This window comes from Polistes dominula, unplaced genomic scaffold, assembly GCF_049000335.1.
Source record: "Polistes dominula isolate Pdom_NZ unplaced genomic scaffold, Pdom_raw_medaka contig_31, whole genome shotgun sequence".
Classification (NCBI taxonomy): Eukaryota; Metazoa; Arthropoda; class Insecta; order Hymenoptera; family Vespidae; genus Polistes; species Polistes dominula.
Genome location: NW_028300925.1, coordinates 685,595 through 705,715, shown reverse-complemented (window position 1 = coordinate 705,715; position 20,121 = coordinate 685,595). Strand labels below are relative to the sequence as shown.

At 32.2% G+C, this 20,121-nt stretch overlaps 4 protein-coding genes and 1 long non-coding RNA gene across 9 annotated transcripts; 3 read left to right on the top strand and 2 right to left on the bottom strand.

Annotated features, from left to right (window-relative positions):
- Positions 1 to 146: 146 nt before the first annotated feature.
- On the top strand, positions 147 to 989 carry LOC107064674 (transcription elongation factor 1 homolog). Its single transcript, XM_015317642.2, is given in 3 exon segments — positions 147 to 595; positions 598 to 673; positions 764 to 989. Coding segments are annotated over 3 exon segments (246 nt in total). The 5' UTR covers positions 147 to 558; the 3' UTR covers positions 897 to 989.
- On the bottom strand, positions 835 to 2,650 carry LOC149032939 (uncharacterized). Its single transcript, XR_016176151.1, has 2 exons — positions 2,172 to 2,650; positions 835 to 1,990 (listed from the first exon to the last, which is right to left on the bottom strand). It is a non-coding gene; the product is annotated as an uncharacterized LOC149032939 (long non-coding RNA).
- LOC107064669 (uncharacterized) lies at positions 1,262 to 15,190 on the top strand. 5 transcript variants are annotated; one of them, XM_015317634.2, is made up of 7 exons: positions 1,262 to 1,964; positions 2,963 to 3,223; positions 3,315 to 8,860; positions 8,941 to 9,802; positions 9,881 to 10,255; positions 10,360 to 11,757; positions 11,861 to 14,676. In XM_015317634.2, exons 2-7 carry the CDS (start codon positions 3,097 to 3,099, stop codon positions 12,109 to 12,111), a joined length of 8,559 nt encoding a protein of 2,852 aa, XP_015173120.2. In that variant the 5' UTR covers positions 1,262 to 1,964; positions 2,963 to 3,096; the 3' UTR covers positions 12,112 to 14,676. The 5 variants fall into 5 exon arrangements, with proteins under 5 accessions (XP_015173120.2, XP_015173116.2, XP_015173119.2 ...); XM_015317630.2 differs by having other exon boundaries at positions 2,662 to 3,223; XM_015317633.2 differs by having other exon boundaries at positions 1,910 to 2,049.
- Positions 15,191 to 15,342: 152 nt separating this feature from the next.
- Positions 15,343 to 18,178, top strand: GlyRS (glycine--tRNA ligase). The gene is made up of 4 exons (XM_015317628.2): positions 15,343 to 15,862; positions 15,992 to 17,675; positions 17,764 to 17,951; positions 18,044 to 18,178. The coding sequence occupies exons 1-4, from the start codon at positions 15,620 to 15,622 to the stop codon at positions 18,152 to 18,154; spliced, it is 2,226 nt and encodes a 741-aa protein (XP_015173114.1). The 5' UTR covers positions 15,343 to 15,619; the 3' UTR covers positions 18,155 to 18,178.
- On the bottom strand, positions 18,165 to 20,106 carry LOC107064667 (uncharacterized). The gene is made up of 6 exons (XM_015317627.2): positions 19,861 to 20,106; positions 19,435 to 19,752; positions 19,192 to 19,355; positions 18,970 to 19,128; positions 18,737 to 18,901; positions 18,165 to 18,598 (listed from the first exon to the last, which is right to left on the bottom strand). Exons 1-6 carry the CDS (start codon positions 19,968 to 19,970, stop codon positions 18,444 to 18,446), a joined length of 1,071 nt encoding a protein of 356 aa, XP_015173113.2. The 5' UTR covers positions 19,971 to 20,106; the 3' UTR covers positions 18,165 to 18,443.
- Between the last annotated feature and the right edge of the window lie 15 nt (positions 20,107 to 20,121).

Below are 20,121 nucleotides of genomic sequence, written 5' to 3'. Positions count from 1 at the left end.
CTCAGCCATCTCCCGTTTAGGGACCCTGTAGGAGGTATTCAGCCAATAGGAACCCCAGCAATATGTATGGCGCGTCCCTCTTATAGAGTCTCTACTTCCGCTAGTAACATCAGAGAGCAGCACAAACACCAGAGGAAGAAGGAACTAATAGAGCGTCATCTTTCTCCCTCTACCGGATTAATCAGTCTAAGCGCTTTTTCGTATCGCATAGCGAAATAATCACACGCCTTCGCCATTCTGTTCATAACTTTTCTCCTTACATGTTATCTTGAGACATTGTTTTCTACTAGCTTGGTACATTATTATTCATCGATTCCTAACAAGTGCTATACATAAAATATCTTTTCAATAAACACTTTAAACTTGTTTCTTTAACATAAGTATTGTGTTAATTGCATGTATTGTATTGTATTTTTATTGTATATTGTATTTATTGACCATAACAAAAAAAACATAACCAAACAACAGGGTAATTCACAACAAATAACAAGTCTTATGCAATATAATTTACCACAAAGAGATTAGATAGGAATTTTTATCAAAAATATATAAAACAAAATGGGACGTAGGAAAAGTAAACGAAAGCCACCAAGTAAAAAAAAGCTATACAACCATTGGATACACAATTTAATTGTCCTTTTTGTAATCATGAGAAATCATGTGAAGTTAAAATGTAAGTAAGATTATTATCATATTATCATTGTTATTAATATTAATATTAAGTAGTTGTATTATCTCACAAACTATTTTTATTCATCTTTAGGGATAAATCTCGGAGTACGGCAAGGATAACGTGCAGAGTCTGTTTAGAAGATTTTCAAACAACGATAAATCTTCTATCGGAACCATTAGATGTATATAATGATTGGATAGATGCGTGTGAAAGTGCTAATTAAAATATTTTTATATCATCATATAAGAAAAGTGTTATATTTCATATTATATTCATATCTTTTCATTTATTAAATGTATATATTTTTATTGCATTACATACTTCAGTATTTTGATTAATTTTATAATTATTTTATATTATAACAATGTAAATATTAAATATTATGACAATTACGATAATGTAAATATTAAATGTTATAACAATGTAAATATTAAATATTTCAATTTTAATAAGTACCTTTAATATAGTTAAATAATCTTGTATTATTTTGTTGATTATATAGAAAAAATAATTACTTAAATATATATTGTAAAGTGGATAAAAATAAATCATATATTTATATATGTTTTATGTATTTAAAGAAAATATATTCATATATTTGAAGAAAAAAGTAAAATAAAATATAAGAAAATGTTACATATGTTTTTTACTAGATTTTATTTAATCGTCGAAAAAAAAAACAGGAAGATAGTTCAAAAAATATCGGCGATTAGTTATTTTTTTTTTTTTTCCTAAAATCGAAAATAAAAACCAATGCACTAATTTAATTTTTATATCAAGTAAAAATGAGACGCAAAAAAATGTCAAGTAATGGAGAAACAAAAGATGAAAAGAGACGAAAAGAAAGAGGGAAGGAGAGAGAGAGAGAGAGAGAGAGAGAATTAAAAAAGAAAAAAAAATATGTTAGAAATGTAAGAGGAATGAAGGGGCATGATACTCTCTTGATAGCTCTCTCTCCATAGAATGATGGTATTCTGGCGCAGTCAAGATGGCGTTCGATCGAGAGGAATAAGCTCACTAGAAAAAGTATGTGGAAAAAAATGCCGCGTAAAGGCAAGAGCGACGCGTGTGAACGTGCTTGAAGAATCACTTTTGTCGTTTAAAGATTTCGATAACCTCGTGATCGTCCGCCATCCGAACGGGCCGAATTTTAAAATGCCGACGTGGAAGAGCTCGAACGTAATTAGACGGGATACCAGATTCGTTTGCTGATTCTCAAACGCGTTTGCCGGAGAACCGCGATCGTCGAGAGAGCGGCGAACAACGACGCTATGGCGTCCATCGGAACCGTGTATGTGTGTGTCAATAATTTTTCATCTACAATTAACGACTAATTAGTATGGTCGCTTCTTAACTCACGAAACAGCAGCAGGATCGTAAGAGATTTTCATTTACATCGATCATTATACAAAGGGATTACTTGATATTTCTTAAATAAGCTGCTCGCTCGAAAAATACAAAAACACTTATATTAACTGCCTGCCCTCGCTTTCATTACCTTTTACACGTTTGACAGTTCTTTAGATATCCATTTATTCCAATTAAAACGATGAATGTTTCGTCGCGTATAAAATTTCGATTATATTCGTAGAATTAGTTCTATATCTTTCGTAAAGATAATCTAACCCCCAATATCAAGGTTCATAAACTGTATGCTTGTTCTCGAATTTCGCTCGCGAGGGACAAAGTATTAAACTAGCGTGTTTCACTAGGCACTTTTCTAAACTGATCTAAACACATTCGTTTACTGATTGATAGAAATAAGTTATTGCCAAATATAGTGATAGTTAAAATTATTATTCTATTTACTATTTTTTTTTTTAGAATAATTTCTATATTAGGATATTGTAATTTTTTTCTCCCCTAATATTATATATGCAATATGTAGTGATTTATCTACAACATTTAATAGAAAGGAATAAATATTTGTACGATATCAAAGTTAAGTATATAATATTGGAGACCATAGAAAGTATGTATTATTACAGGTATAAGGGAATAGAAAATTATGAATGAACAATGTAAGAGACAAATATAAACATCTCGGTTGTCACAGTGTTGTGTACAAAAGTGTTAAGACATTCCATGATTTGGTATGATATTTTGAGGGGATATATATATATATCCTGATTTACTAGATTTTGCACATCATGTCTAATAGTTTGGACAGCTTTTTAACGCGTATTGGGGATGTCACTATTGAACGTGTGACACCTCGTGGGGGCCCTAAATCTAATGAAGCAACAGTTCAGAATGAGCCTTCGACAAATACAAATATGAATAATGCAGAACCACAGACGGCTAACGAGGAGAGCTCCGAAGAGTCCAGCGGGGAATCATCTGACGGGGAACAAGAAAAGAAGCATGGTAGCTTGCATACGGAAGAAATAGAAGAAATACGTTCAGAAGGTTCAGGGGACGACATGGATCTGGACGAAACAATCGATTCTCAAATCGGTGTGAGGGTGGATTCTGAGAGGCAAAGTCATTGTCCACCCGAAGAAGATGACGAAGAACCAGTTAATATTTTGGATACTTTACCATTGGAAGGTTTGTATCGAACAACTTTTGTAGTGATAATAATTATAAAGTACTGTATATTTAAATCTATATTAATACTCTGATTCTATTGTAAATAAAGGTGCACCTATTGAAGGGCAAGAGGTATCTGAAGCTGACTTACTTGGAAAACCAATTTCCAAAGATACAGATGATGAAAGTATGGACAATGAGAAAGTAGAATCTCATTCTGGAGGAGAAGATGAGGCGGATGGTAACAAGAGGCACTTGGATTCTGAACATTCAGAAAATGTTAAAAAGAAACAGAAAAAAGATGATGGTACTGAGGAATCTACATCGGAATGTGAAACAAAAGCGGAAAAGAAATTAGCAAATATGAGAAGAAATATCCGTGAAGTTATGGATGAAACTCAACTCGATGAAGCTACATTATCAGCTCAACGACAAGAAATGGAACGTTTGCGACGAGTACAAGAACAACAGAGGTTAATTCGGGAAGTACAACGCCAAATGGCAATTAATCGTCAAAATAATAAAACGCAAACGAGAGTAATTAGTCTCTTGCATGGTAAACAAAATCAGGCAGGAACTACAATCTCACAATCATCCTCTTCATCGTTATCTTCTCCATCTACTCAAGTTCGTTTACCTAATACTGTACTATTGAAAGTAAATTCAAGTTCAGGAACTGGATCTCAAACGACTTCTAGTATACAATCTGGACAAATGCAAAGAAAATCGATGGAAGGAACACGTTGGCAAAAAGGTAGAGGTGTTTATCAAAATGCTCAGACATCTATCTCACGAGTTCCAAATCGTTCTGTTGGTCCAAATATGTTACAACAAAGAATAAGAATGATGACACCTTCTGTAAGCATTTCACCTGTTGTTCCTAAAAAGGAACCTCTCGATAGACCAGAATATTATTCAGATTCTGATATATCTGATCTTGAAGCAGATGAAGCACTACGTGAGAAACATATGCATCTAGCGAGAAAAATGTCAGGTATTCCTAAATCTCAAAAAGTAGCTAAAGGTAAAGATGTAGTAACGATATCTAGTTCTAGCGAAAGCTCGGACGATGATTGTATAGTACTAAGTGATCCCAGTGGAGAAGAGGAAACTGACAATGAAGATGATCCATCTAATTCAGGCATGCATACAAATGATAGATACAACATTCCAGATGAACATGGTAGAGTCTTAATCAATGTAGGGCATCCTGAGACAGAGCCAGATGTTTTCTTAGCTCCACAGGTGGCACGTATTATTAAACCACATCAAATCGGTGGTATACGTTTTTTGTATGATAATATTGTTGAAAGCATTGAAAGGTACAAAACCAGTTCTGGATTTGGATGTATATTGGCTCATAGTATGGGTTTGGGTAAAACACTTCAAGTAGCTAGTTTTTGTGACATTTTTTTTCGGTGCACCACTGCCAAGACTGTGCTTTGCATTATGCCTATTAATACTTTACAAAACTGGTTGGCTGAATTTAATATGTGGTTACCATATGAAGATCCTACATCCATGGAAAAGAAATTTACAAATGTAAAATCCGAATCTGAAATAGAATCTAAGACAGAAATTAAAGAAGAATGTGGTAGCCAAAGTGATATGTCCAACATATCCAGGCCTATAAGTACAGAGTCTGCTCATCGTTATGGACAAGAAAATGTACCACAGTCTTTGAATATTATACGAGAAAATCCATATACTCATCCAGTATATGATAATCATGTGATGTCGAATTATGTACAAGACAATATGTTAAACAAAACAATACCAGATCATCATGCACGCATGAACGCAAATTATCCGGGTGATATTTCACAATCTTCAATATATAATACTAATCCAAATTCCATGCCTAATTTTGATCCCATGAAATCAGAATTAAATTGTCATCCAATGCAAGGTAGACCAAATATACCTCCACCAAATATACCACCATTGAATATACCACCACCTAATTTACCTCCATCCAATTTACCTCCATCCAATTTACCTCCACCCAATTTGCCTCCACCCAATTTACCTCCACCCAATTTACCTCCACCTAAATTTGGTATGGAAAATCCGAATCCTAATATGTATGCTAACATGGAAAATCTATCACAAGGAACAATGTACTCAGATATGGAGAATAGAACTTCTGGGCCTATATATCCGAATAATCACCAGTCCGGGCCAATGTATCCTAATTACAATAATCCTCCAAATACTTTTCCCAATTATACAAATCAACCACGTCAAGATTTGGATCATGAGCCAAAGAAAGAGGAGAATATTTTACATCAAAATGCAGAAGTTAATGTTAAGAGAGAACCAGAAGAAACAATAAAAAAAGAAGAAGGTGCGACGGCTAAAGAAGAAATGGCAGAAGATAAAAAGAATATAGAAAAAGTCAAAACACCCTATATGGTGGATTCTCCTATTGGTATGGAATTAAGACCAAGACATTTTCGTTTACATATTTTAAATGATTCACACAAAACTATGACAGCAAGGGCTAAAGTTATTCAAGAATGGCAAACGGGAGGTGGTGTTTTGTTAATTGGATATGAATTATATAGACAGTTATCTATGAAAAAGCCAAACAAAGCCAAGCGAAAACGTGGCCAGCCCTTTAAAGATACAGTCGATGTAGAAGAGGAAGACAAAAATAAAGGTTTGCTGGATGAGATGCATACTGCATTAGTTAGTCCTGGACCAGACTTAGTTATTTGTGATGAAGGTCATCGCATTAAAAATTCTCATGCTAGTATTAGTATGGCTCTAAAACAAATGCGTACGAAACGAAGAATTGTATTAACTGGTTATCCATTGCAAAATAATCTTCTTGAATATTGGTGCATGGTTGACTTTGTAAGACCTAATTATTTAGGAACCAAAAGTGAATTTTGTAATATGTTTGAAAGGCCAATTCAAAATGGTCAGTGCATTGATTCAACACCACAAGATATTCGCTTAATGCGATATCGAGCTCATGTATTGCACGCTCTGTTAGAAGGTTTTGTACAGAGAAGATCTCACTCTGTACTACAAGTATCATTACCACGTAAAGAGGAATATATTCTTCTTGTTAGAATGACACCGCATCAACGTAAGCTCTATGATACTTTTATGAATCAAGTTGTTAAAACAAGAGCTGTTCCAAATCCTTTAAAAGCTTTTGCTGTTTGTTGTAAAATTTGGAATCATCCAGATATATTATATTATTTTCTTAGAAAACGTCAAGCAAATGAAGAGGATGATTTAGACTTAGAAGAAACAATAGGAGAGAAATCAATAACAGGTGGAAAGCGGTCAAAAGCTCGTCAGCCAAAAGGAGAATCTAAAAAAGGGAAAAAAACTAATGCAACTATAAAAAATAAGCCTGCAGCAAGTGTGCAACCTAATCCTTCGTCCAATGCAGATAGTACAGAGGGAGACAGTACACATTCTAATACAAAACAGAATAATTATACTAATTATTCAATGTCTACAAATAGTTCAGGATATTCAAATTCTATGTCACAAGCACCGTATCCTGGGTATCAAAATTATCGTTCGAACGATCAAAATACGTATTACAGAAATGATAATAATCATGGGGAATATAATGAATTTTACAATAATCAAGGTCAACAAAGGTATGGAAATCAACCTTTTCCAGCATATACTCAAAGTACTAATTATAATTCTACGCAAGGATACAACAATCAGTCACAGAATTATATACCACCAAATGATCAATCTGTTAATCATCCTCAAAGATATCCTCCAGGACCACCTAATTCAGATTTTCGTCCTGATCAAAATCAAGGGAATAATTATGAAACATCGGGAATATATCCACGTCAACCATATACGTATCCGGATCAAGGACGTAATTATGGAACATCTGTAAATCAAGGGCCTAACAATTACTCTCAAGTCTCAAATCAGACATCTGCCTTTCAGGCTCAATTACCCAATCAATCTAATAATATACCTGTCCCTGAATACTCACCTTATGCTCCACAAAATCAAGCTCCAAATTATGGTAATGCTACTGGACAAACAAATCCTATGTATACACGAAATGATAATCAACCTTTGCAGACTTCTGCTTTAGGATACACTCCTAATCAACCAAATCAGAATACAGGACCTCCGCCACAAACAACAGGATATCTTTCAAATCAACAAGGGCAAAATCCACCACCTAATCAAAGTCGTGGTTTTTCACCAAATCAACAAAATCAAAATCTTGGATTGCAAAATTCATCTCATGCTTATGGAAATCAGCAAACTCAAGCAATTCCACTTCAGAATCAACCACATAGCTATCCAACACAAGTAAATCCTAATTCTACTCCACAAACACCTCTTAATTTCAACCAACAAACTCCAAATTCAATACCACAAAATCAGTCTCACGGATATATGCCAAATCAACAAAATCAAGCTCCTATTTCACAGAACCAAATGCGTGGATATCCTCCAGCATCGAATCAAATGAATGTACCACAAAACACAACATATCCGCAAAGTCAAACAGCTCCCAGTTCTTCTAATATATCGAATCAAATACATGGCTATTCGTCCGATCAACAAGGTCCTAATGCGAGTACATCAAATTCTATGCATGGATATCCTCATCTAGTATCATCTTCAACTTCACAAAATTCGTCTTCTACATATCCACCTCCACAGCAAAATCAACAATCAGCTGCTCCACCTAATCAGAATCATGGATATACTGCTAATCATCAAGGATCAACACCACAAAACTCTACTCATAGGTACAATACAGCACAACAAGGACAAATTTCGCAGCCTCCAAATCAGGCTTTATCTTATCCTCAAAATCAACAGTCACAAAATTCAACTTTAAATCAAAATGATCAACTCTATCCACGAAATGATAATCAGCAGCAATCGCAAAATTATACGTCAACGACAAGTGCACCACATGAATTTCCGAATGATCGTCAAGGAGCAACTACATCTTCAAATTCTACAACCAATTATCCGCCTAATCAAACACAAACACAGAATCCTATTTTGCCAACTTATCCTTCTGATGGTTCACATCAAAGTCAAGTTGGACAAATAAAAGGACCTGATGACCCATATTGGCAACGTGATTATTCTGGACAACCATTTCGAACGGATCAATGCAATGATTCATATTATAGAGATCCTAATGCAAATAGATTTCAAAATAATTATTTCCCTTCGCAAGGCTATTCTAACCAGTCTTATGATTATACAGGAAATAATAATACTGATGTAAGTTCTCGATCTGATGATCCGAAAAGTTCTCAAGGAAATATGGGTCCTCATATACAGAATACCGGTGGTTGTGATAAGGGTAATAAGGATATGCCACCTAATATAATTCCAAATCAGTCTATGCATCAGAATAATCTCTCCAATAAATCGAACTATAACGCAGAAGCTAATTGTCCAAATTCTACAACTCCGGGATCTAGATCGGTACAAGGACTTGGGCCATCTCACAGTCCTCGATTAAGTCAGGCTGATTTATCTAAGGAAGAAGAAAAAGATAAAGAAGAATTATTAGAAAAAGATAAAGATGATAAGTCGGACGACGAAATACTTACCAAGGATGAAGAAAAAGAATGCAAGAGTTCTCCAGGAGGAAAAGAAGATCCTGGAATACCATATGATTGGGTAAATATATATTTATATATATAATGTATGATCTAATTATTCAATTAAAAGTGTTTAACCATTTTTCGAAATTCTTTTAGGCGACAGAGTTAATGAAAGGCTACGTACCTGGATTGATTGATGCATCCGCAAAAATGACTCTTTTTTTCTGCATATTAGAAGAAGCGATACGTTTAGGAGATCGGGTCTTAGCGTTTTCCCAATCATTGTTTACATTGAATCTCATAGAAGACTTTTTAGCCAGGAATAGTTTGAAATATCCAGATGGTCAAACAGATGCCTGGATTAAAAATGTTAATTATTATAGACTAGATGGAAGTACTAGTGCATTAGAAAGAGAAAAACTTATTAATGAATTTAATAATAATCCAAAAATACATCTCTTTTTGGTGTCAACGCGTGCCGGTTCATTGGGTATCAATCTTGTTGGAGCAAATCGTGCAATTGTATTTGATGCCTCTTGGAATCCTTGTCATGACACGCAAGCTGTTTGTAGAGTGTACAGATATGGGCAACAAAAGCCTTGCTTTGTTTATCGGTTAGTCACGGACAATTGCCTCGAGAGAAAGATTTATGATAGACAAATAAGCAAACAAGGAATGGCTGATCGTGTTGTAGATCAGTGCAATCCTGATGCACATCTCTCTCTTAAAGATGCAACTACTTTGTCTTGGGATTGGGAGGAAGATAGTCAAGTACAAGACTTTTCTCAAACAAAGGACAGTTACTCAGACGAAGTTATGCATCGTGTATTGGAATGTCATTCTTCTCTTCTTACCAAACAGCCATTCCATCATGAAAGTCTTCTTGTAGATCGAAAAGATAAGAAACTTAGCCAAGCGGAAAAACGATTGGCTCGTCGTGGTTATGAACTTGAAAAAATGGCTGCTAATTGTTCTAGACCAAGTTATAATTATGTTCCAGGAAATACAGCAACCAGAGGTACACGATCATTTTATAATTTACTTAAACTAATCAAATTTAGGCAAGTAATTTATATACTTATCATTTTGTATGTAGCAGGAGGTTTACAAATTCGAGCTATTCGTGGCGGTGACACTGGTACCACATCAAAACCAGTTGCTTCTGTGAGACCAATGCAACAACGTGGTGCTGAAAGCTTAGGCTCCCGAAGTGTTACTGGAAGTAGATGGATACCTGCGGAAGTATGGCAGAGACAAGGAATGAGCGCACAAGAGATGACATTACCTTTAGATGTAGTTATACCAACTAATTCACCAGATAAAGGAAGCATTGTATTGAAAGCAGGTCAACGCGTAATGGTATTAAAAAGTCCTAAAGGAATTTATATGCAACTTGAATCTGGTAAAATCATTGCTATTAGAACTGCTCTTAAACTAAATCAACAGAAACGAGAAGAAGAGCCTAAAAAGGGTTAGTTACTCCTTTTGGATATATTAACTTGTTGTAAATATTTAAAATATATATTTTCCTATTTTAAGAATAAACTAATATAATTCTAAATTACATGATTCTAGGTCTATCCTCTATGGTTCAGAGGAACTCTAAACCTGAGGTTAGCTTCCCATTAAGAAATAATTCAGCAATTTCTATAATACCAAAATCATCAGCAGGCAATCAGACTAGTGGACGTCCGTTCAATAAATCTGGAAGCGGACTTAATTATAAACCATTTGCAGATAAAGAAATTTCTAAAAGACCAAAACCTGTTGCAACTGCAGCTGCTAAACCTTATTTAAATCAAGTTAATTTAACTAATCAGGTTTCATTATCAAGATTACCAAAAGTCAAACAAGAGCCTGTTGATCATTCTACTCTTGGCGAAAATTCTAATTCTTCTGATGGGCAAGTCAGAACAGAACAGAGAGTCGAGGAAGTTCGATTAGAGGATGTAGTAGCTGAAGTTAGTTCAAATACAGATTATAGTCCTGCAAGTCATAATCGCATTTCTACTTCAGATACAGATTCTAATATACAAAAGTCTACCGAAGAAGGTACACAGGTTTATATATCCGATAATGTATCAAGCGCACAAAGTGTTCAAACGCAACACGATCAGTCAGAGTCAGAATTATCGACAAAAGTAGATAAACAATGTTCACAACCAGAAGATAAAGAGTCTACAAAGGTAGACGCCATAACGAGTTTTAATAATCCATTTTCTAACCAAAATGACAAACGTGATACTGCAACTAACGATGATATTATAATAGAAGAGCAATCACATCCAGCACCTTCTACTTCTGTACCATTGCAACCGTTATTAACACCACAACCAGTACCATCGTCTATGCAAGTACCATCGACACCTTCTCTACAGAGAAGTACAGATGCATCTAAAAATGTTGCAGAAACATCCAGTATGTCCGTTGCGTCTGTAGGCACCATAACAAATACTACGACAACACCAAAATTAGTAGAACCATGCATACGCGAAGCAACAGTTCAAGGAGATCCTGCTAATGTTCCACAAGGCTATCCTTACGCTCAGTATCCAAGGTACTATGACTATACTGATCCAAGATCACGATCGTTGCCCAGTCCTTACGGGACATATTTTCCTGGTGTCCCGACTCACACAACTAATCCTCGACTGCCTATGGATACAAAGTCACAATCGGATGCAGCAAAGCCTATGGAAGATCGGGCAATGATGAATGTACCTACTGTATATTCTCAAGTACCTAGTACAACTGCCAAAACATTAGGAAATACAACTGAATCTAAAGCTACAGAGCCAATTGTTACGACAACAGTAGCTACTGTCTTAAGTAGAGATGAAACACATATACCTACTGCATTCAGTCATCCCACGAGTACTCGTTATCCTGGGCCTTATCCACCTGGGCCGTATGATCCATATTCGCAACATTATCCTCCAGCTCCAGGATCTACAGCTGCTTATCCGCCAAGTGGTAAGTTTTACAAATTTGATATACAGTATTATATTTTTAAATAACAAATATATATATATATATATATGTTAAATATTATATTAATTGCAATTATATAATCTAGGAACACCAGGATATCCAGCATACGGTGGACCAACGTACAACACCGATTACGCTCGTATGTACTCGGCATTCCATGGTCCACCTCCACCTGCAGATCCATATATGCATAGGGGCTATGCACCTCCTGCTTCTCACCCTCCTAATTATTATCCACCCTTTCCCCATCCTCCTCCACCTTATCCAAATTATTCATTTCTCTCGCCATATCCTAATCCAAACATGCCCAGCGAACCACAACCACCAGCTCAGTAGGACATTCAATTTATAGCGTAATTATTTTAATAATTTCGTGGGATGTCATATGTTACATGGATTTGAAGGCTGTCGGGTTTCAGATTAATAGCTTAATAGACTGAAGCTGTAAAACGCATCGATGTAAATAATTAGTTACAAAATATTGTATTAAGGAATACAATTGATAAAAAGAAAATTGTGTCTAAAGCACCAATTCTATATCTGAAAAGGGTGAAACAATAATTCGCCGTTAACTTTAAACTGTGCAATTTGTTAAAAATGTTCAAAATACTTTAACCTTCATACAATTCTACGATGCGTTTGTTTAACTAATCTATTAATGTCTATAAGGGTGTAAGTCACTCCTATGTTTGATCATCTATGATTTTTCATAAGATTTTACGATTATTTATACTTTATAATTTGATAATGTTGATTTTTAAGCTTATATTAATATTAAATAGAAAAGTTTTGAAAAACACAGGTAATTTTCGAATATTTTTAAAGTACAAAGTGTCAATTGTCAATCGGTAAATGACTATATTATTTTACAGAATTACCTGGTACTATTATGATCAAACTTATGATCAAATTATTTTAAAGAATTTTCTTTATTATATTATTACGTTTATAAAAAAAATTTGGCAATTGTAAGGTTTTTTAATAACAACAGACATGTGTTAGATTGTAATTACTGATGACACTAAAAAATAGAAATATGTTTTCTTCAAAGAAGAAACAACAATGAAAGAGAAAGGAACGCTGTATACTATCAGTTTGACATTATGCACATACACACATACACTCTATGTAAATCATTTTCATATACTCCATATATACAAAAACAAATTTATTCTCTGAACAATAGTATATGCTATTTAAAAGGATACAAGCATCAGCATATTATGCAATCACATTACGAAATCCACACCACAGCATTCCATCTTTTAAAATAGTCTTCTTTCAATATTGAAAAAAAAATTACAAGATTTGAAAACTGACTGTTCCTCCGTATATATTATCGTGCGAAGAGTAATGAGTAATTGCAAACTGCTAAATTATATATTTTATTATATTATTATTATATAATATTATATAATATTATGTAATATTATTATATTAATATTATAATAATATTAAAAATTAATATTATATTGTAAAATATACAATCGTTATAATTATTGCAACGTGCAATATTCCATTTAAAAAACAAAATGTCTTGAAACTATTTTTTGAATTACCTTAGATGATAGGGCAGCACTATTATCTAAGGTAATTTCCTGTATTTCAAAGCAGTTTGCAACATGCATCACACTTCCATAAAAAATAAGTTATGCGACTTATGCATTGCAATTTTAATTCATAATGATCTTTAATAATTATTCCATGAAATTAGTCTTCGCAAATGCAACATGTGCTGAATCTATGTGTCATCTTTGACTCTTTTTACGTACATTATACGTACAGTATTCACTTGGAACATTTAGCAATCAGTATACAGTTTACAGCATCCTTAGCAAGTTGTATATGACTTCATATTAATACTAAACGTTACGATTTCTTAAATAGATAATCTTACAGTAGTATGTAGGATTGTTGTTAACTAGAATGTCTTACAGTTAATGACTTAATGACTATCTTGGGATAGATTTAAAAAAGAAAAAGGAAAAAAATAATAATAATAAAAAAAAATACAGGAAATGCCATGATTTTCTCTAGCGGCTCTTCGAGCTCGGAACTGTGATATTCCGTCATATTCTCGTATATCAAAGTTTTGATTATAAGATTATTCGTTTAGAGATATAAAACTGATCTTTTTATTTTTACTTTTAAATAAATAGAAACGAGAAGTCTCATTAACAATGCTTCACGATCATAGTTGAATCGAAATTATGCATTTACGATAGTGTAAGTTAATCGGAAGTATGATTACGAGATTTCTCATCAATTTTCCAAGTATTGCATAAGAGCCGCTATGGTATTTATCATGGCCGACCCTTTTGAACATTATAGACGAATTATAATAGCAAAGTAAGCATTCATGCTACATATATTATTGGTACGTGTTTCTGATTGAATCTGTCACGTGGTTGATATTCATAAAGTGACAGCACCTTATGAGTTTCTTATATGTTATGATGATGGTATGTTTTATAGGTTCTAAGTGTACAGGTATTACATAACACGATACTCATATAAGGTGCACCTTTAACAAGCAAGTGACAGAGTCTATTTTAGAACTTATAAAAAGTATATTTACAAAGGAGAAGCAATTATTCTGCCTCTGTTATAGCTTTTTTGCCATTTACATACTTGTAAATATCCATTATTTACGTTTCATACTTTATTTATTATTATACATTATCCATTATTATTGCTTTTTTTGATGTCAGAGTATTGCTCTTATGTAAAATAAATTGTTTACACTGATAAATATTGTTTTTGATCATACTATTGTTATACTAAAAAAAAAAAAAAGAAGAAAATGAAAGAAAAAAAAATGATAACAAAAAAATACAAAAAAGCCTCTGTATATTCTTATTTTTATGATATTATTAACCCTTTATATTTGGTCAGTGATAATGAACGACAATGATGATGATTTTGATTAAATTATTGTATAATGTATGCAAATATTTAGCATATAAGTGAAATATTACACTTAGGTGTCAGAATTTATATATGATTTAAGTTAAAGAAAATTATTATACAGTCAATGCGTCTACAAGCAATTAAAGCGGTGGACTTGCTATGAAATACACATCTCTCATCTGTGCATATTATATTACTATTAAATATATTATACGCAAGCGGGGTTTATTGAAAAGTTATAATAAATATATTGATAGGAAAAGTATCATAATTCTCGAATAATTTTTTACAAATTTTTCTTTCTCAATTGTAATTTTTCTATAAACCATGCTATAGTGTATAAAAAAAAAAATAAAATTATTCAAGATTATAGAAAGATGTTTCCTTTCTAATATTTTTTCTTTTCTTATTTTATTTTGTTTATTCTAATTGTTTAAACGCGATGATGGTGAATTGGCTATCTGAATAATGAATGTAGCATGTGTAAATAAATATGTGATGTTTATACCTTTTATAACATTATCTTACATGACATCTATGTATGTATAATACCGTAAATAATTTCCATATAGTATTTATATATAATATTTTGTTGTTAATTAAGAAATTTATTAAGTTCTTCAAACCTAATAGCTATATCTCTTACGAATTGCGTTTAAATTTCGCGCCACGATTATTTTAAAACTAACTTAAGAAGATAAAATTAAAGACATTAAAACTACATGGAAATATTTATTTTCATTTATTTATTGTAATTAATGATTAAATATTTCAATTAATAATTGATCGAAGAAAAACGGTATTCATATTATTTTAATAATTTTAGTTTGCACCATAATGCAGTGCCGTAACCATTAAAAAATAGTTGTCTGTTGCATCAGAGACGTCAGAATCTTACGGTCTTTCAATATATCGATGTGCAACACTAGTACGAATGCGGCTTTTGTTGTATAGCTTGCAAATCGCAAGTAGGCTAGTTAAACGTCAGAGCTATACACGTGTTTTGTACACTAAACAGCCGGTCAGAAATTTAACATTTACTGACAGGTTAACTGATTTCAGTAATTGGGGTACTAAAAAAAAACATAGAAAAGTGGTATTAAAATTTGCATCAGATATGACTGATCCAAAAGTTGAAGAATCTCTGGCACCGCTTCGTGCGAGTGTCAAGGAACAGGTATTCCATATGGACATTTCTTTATAGTTCTTGTTTTACAATAAAAAGTTCAAATAAATGTAATAAAATTAAGTTAATATTTTCCCTATTCAAAATGAAATTATCACGCATGAATTGTTTAAATTTTAGGGTGATCTTGTACGTAAATTAAAATCTGATGGAGCACCAGAATTAGATGTTAAGAAAGCGGTGGCAGAACTCAAACTACGTAAGAAGTTATTAGAAGATAAAGAAATGTCACTTATATCCAATGTAGTTACATTTGATAGATCAAGAATGGAAGATCTATTGAAACGCAGATTTTATTTAGACCAATCTTTTGCTATTTATGGTGGAATTACTGGACAATTTGATTTTGGTCCTATGGGCTGTGCTATGAAGACAAATTTAATAAATGCATGGAGAAACTTTTTTGTCTTAGAAGAACAAATGTTAGAAGTAGATTGTTCTATATTAACGCCTGAACCGGTATTAAAAGCATCTGGACACGTAGAAAGATTTGCAGATCTTATGGTAAAAGATGTTAAAACTGGCGAATGTTTTAGATTGGATCATTTAATTAAAGCACATTTAGAAAAAGTAGCGAGTGATAAAAAGACAGATGAAAATACACGTGCAGAATGTAAAGATATTATAATTAAATTAGACGGAATGACTAAAGATGAAATGGCTGCTATTATGAATAAATATAATATGAAATCTCCTATTTCTAACAATGATTTAACTGAACCAATTGAATTTAACTTAATGTTTGCAACTCAAATTGGTCCTTCGGGATTAGTAAAAGGTTTTTTAAGACCTGAAACTGCTCAAGGGATTTTTGTTAATTTTAAAAGATTATTTGCATTTAATCAAGAAAGATTACCATTTGCTGCTGCCCAAATTGGAAATGCCTTTAGGAACGAGATATCACCAAGATCGGGTCTTATCAGAGTCCGAGAATTTACTATGGCAGAAATTGAACACTTTTGTGATCCCAATGATAAGAGACATCCTAAATTTGATACAGTTAAAGATATAAGTATGCTATTATATTCAGCGTGTAATCAGATGGATGGAAAAAGCGCACAATCTATTACTATAGGAGAAGCTGTGTCAAATGGTCTAGTAGCAAATGAAACATTAGGATATTTCATGGCCAGGATTTATTTATTTTTATTAAAGGTTGGTATTGATGATAAAAAATTACGTTTTCGACAACACATGAGTAATGAAATGGCTCATTATGCTTGTGATTGCTGGGATGCTGAATGTCTCACATCTTACGGATGGATAGAATGTGTAGGTTGTGCAGATCGATCTGCATATGATCTTACACAACATACTAAAGCTACAGGAGTTAAATTAGTAGCAGAAAAGAAATTACCAGCTCCAAAAACTGTAGATGTTTGCGAAGTTGTACCTAATAAAGTTCTTATTGGTAAAACATTTAAAAAAGATAGTAAAACTGTCCAAGATATGTTATCTAATTTAGAAGTACATGACATTGACAATCTAGAGAAAGATATTAATGATAAAGGTGAAAGCGAATTAAAACTTTCTAATGATTCCTTTGTAAAAATAACAAAGAATATGATAGAAATAAAAAGATATCAAAAGACTGTTCATGTTGAAGAGATTGTACCTTCAGTAATAGAACCATCTTTTGGCATTGGTCGTATTATGTATGCTCTCTTTGAACATAATTTTAGAGCAAGAGAAGAAGATGAAAAACGAACATATTTCAGTTTACCACCAATCATTGCACCTTTGAAGTGTTCAGTATTACCTTTGAGTGGTCATGATGACTTTGTACCATTTGTGAAAAAGTTGTGTAAGTATTAAATAATAATTAAATAATAAAATTAATCATTCATAAAAATATAAGAAAATATTTGTTAAATCTATGATACAAATTTTAGCACAAAATCTTACTAAAGTTGATGTATCACACAAAGTGGATGATTCTTCTGGTAGTATTGGTCGTAGATATGCTAGAACAGATGAAATTGCAATACCATTTGGTATAACTATAGATTTTGATACTCTGAAAGAACCACATAGTGTTACTCTTAGGGAAAGAGATAGTACTGGACAAGTTAGAATAATGGTATGCATATTATTTCAAATATATTGTGAAATTAATTTATATATCTATTACTATTATACTTATAAAATGTTTTTTTTTTTTTCTAATTTTAGTTGGATGAACTTCCACATGTAATCAGAGATCTCTCATATGGAAAGATTACTTGGGCAGAAGTCGAAGCAAAATATCCTAAATTTGAACAACAAGAATCTACTACTGCATAAAACTAATGAAAATGCTCTAAATAATTTATTTGCAAATTATGCTTTATAGACCAAACAATTGTACTATAAGATCTAAAGAAACTGAAGATCTTGTACATATTAAATGTATATTATGAAACTTTTCATTTTCATATAAATTTTATGTTTGAAAATATTTAAATAAAGCATTTACTTTTATAATGTTTTAAATAAATCACAATATTAAATAATAAATAATCATACATGCAAAATTTTATGTTTGTTTCCTTTTTGTCCAGACTATACGTAATTTGAAACAAATATAATTTGATTAAGAGGCATAGAAGTCAATATTGAATGTAACATTGATTTCAGAAAATTCTTTTTTAAAACATGTAAGTAAACATAGAACCCCTTTAAAGAAATTATTGTTATTTACTTCATCGTGTATAATTTTTTGTAAATGTATATTGACATAATTAACATCTGAAAAAACGTAAAAATATGTGTCTTACTTAAAAAATCTTATACAAATTACAAATAATGCAAAAGGTATTAAGGCTGTTTAAAAAATATATTATTATTTTTGTAAAATAATCAAAATATAATATCCAATATACTTACTACATTTACGAGTTAGTACCTGACAACACATAGAACATAAAGTTTGAAGTGTTCGAATTTCCCCTGTAAATTCAAAATTTTTTAATGCTGGTAATCGTAGGAAGAGATTCTTCAATGGTGAATCCAAATTATCTCGTTGATGCCACAATTGTAAGTTCAAAGATACTAAATAATTAAATGCATTAAAAATACACATTGTAAAAGAATAATTAGAGTTAGATTAAATACATTACCAAGAGTTTTCGAATACCAAGTACAAAGACTTTTAATCGTGCAATCAAGAAACCAAAGTTGTCGAAAACGTAGATCGATGTCACTGGAAAGTGCGAATGTATGCATTGGTGTGTGACAGGAAAAGAACATTTTATGTTTGTCGTACTCAGATAAACCAACTGCAAATCGTGATAACGTCTATTGTATTCTGAAACATAAAGAAAGTATTATATCGACTTTACCGAAAGTGTATTGAACTTTTAAAGCAGGTGCCCAAAGACGTGCTTCCATCCAAGCAATATCAGGTATCCTGTAGCCACCAACACCATCATTAGGATTAACTTTATCTGGAATTTCTTCTTCCAAACATAACAATTGTAACCATTGCCATTTTGTTCCTAAAACTCTATTATTAAAAAGTAATGAAATAATTCAAATATATTTATCAAGAACTTATCATAAAATTAATAAAACAGCAAATATACTTTGCTAGATTAATAAGGAGATCTCCTGTAGGTGTTGCTATATATGCATAATTCACAGATAAAGTGTTTAAAGATTCTAAGCATCTGAGAGCACATAACCAATCACATTTCCTGGGAATCCTGTCGATGTATAAGCCAGATCCCATGAAATGTCCAGTATCAATTAGTATAGGACCTTCTTTTCTTTTAAAAGCATTCCAACAATACAAATATTTCATAGTTTTACGAGACTTATATAAAGCTGATATCAATCGTATAACCTCTACTCTTGTTAAAAATAAGTTTTCCAAACAAAGAATTTCTAATGTATTCTGTTTGCTGTACACAATTGACACATACCAATATATCCATTATTAAGATTAATATTTAATTACATTTTTAATATTAACTTTAATATTTATTATAATACTTATTGTTTATAATTACAGTATATTTAATTCTAATTCATCAATTAGCTTTTTTCGAGCAATGAAATCTAAAGTTTTTAATCTTAGCAGCTTTTCGGAAATCATTGTGTTTTCTCGATTATAGATCATAACTGTAAAAAATCTGAACACAATTTATTTTGTTTTGTATTATTTCAAATATGACATTTTTCACTAGACAACATTTTCTTCTTTCTTTTCAAATGTACCGCTTCGATATTTGTTTGTTATTATTGGCAGAGAATCTTGTCCACGTGCATTT

Bases quoted from the DNA above. Each gene is read 5' to 3' on its own strand.
- LOC107064669 (XM_015317630.2), top strand. From the start codon at position 2,824: ATGTCTAATAGTTTGGACAGCTTTTTAACGCGTATTGGGGATGTCACT. The intron at 8,861-8,940 runs GTAAATATATAT...AAATTCTTTTAG, and splicing joins CTGGAATACCATATGATTGG to GCGACAGAGTTAATGAAAGG. The intron at 10,256-10,359 runs GTTAGTTACTCC...ACATGATTCTAG, and splicing joins AGAAGAAGAGCCTAAAAAGG to GTCTATCCTCTATGGTTCAG.
- GlyRS (XM_015317628.2), top strand. From the start codon at position 15,620: ATGCGGCTTTTGTTGTATAGCTTGCAAATCGCAAGTAGGCTAGTTAAA. The intron at 15,863-15,991 runs GTATTCCATATG...TTTAAATTTTAG, and splicing joins GTGCGAGTGTCAAGGAACAG to GGTGATCTTGTACGTAAATT. The intron at 17,676-17,763 runs GTAAGTATTAAA...TACAAATTTTAG, and splicing joins ACCATTTGTGAAAAAGTTGT to CACAAAATCTTACTAAAGTT.
- LOC107064667 (XM_015317627.2), bottom strand. From the start codon at position 19,970: ATGATCTATAATCGAGAAAACACAATGATTTCCGAAAAGCTGCTAAGA. The intron at 18,902-18,969 runs GTAATGTATTTA...TTAATTATTTAG, and splicing joins TTGGTATTCGAAAACTCTTG to TATCTTTGAACTTACAATTG. The intron at 18,599-18,736 runs GTAAGTATATTG...ACGTTTTTTCAG, and splicing joins GGTACTAACTCGTAAATGTA to ATGTTAATTATGTCAATATA.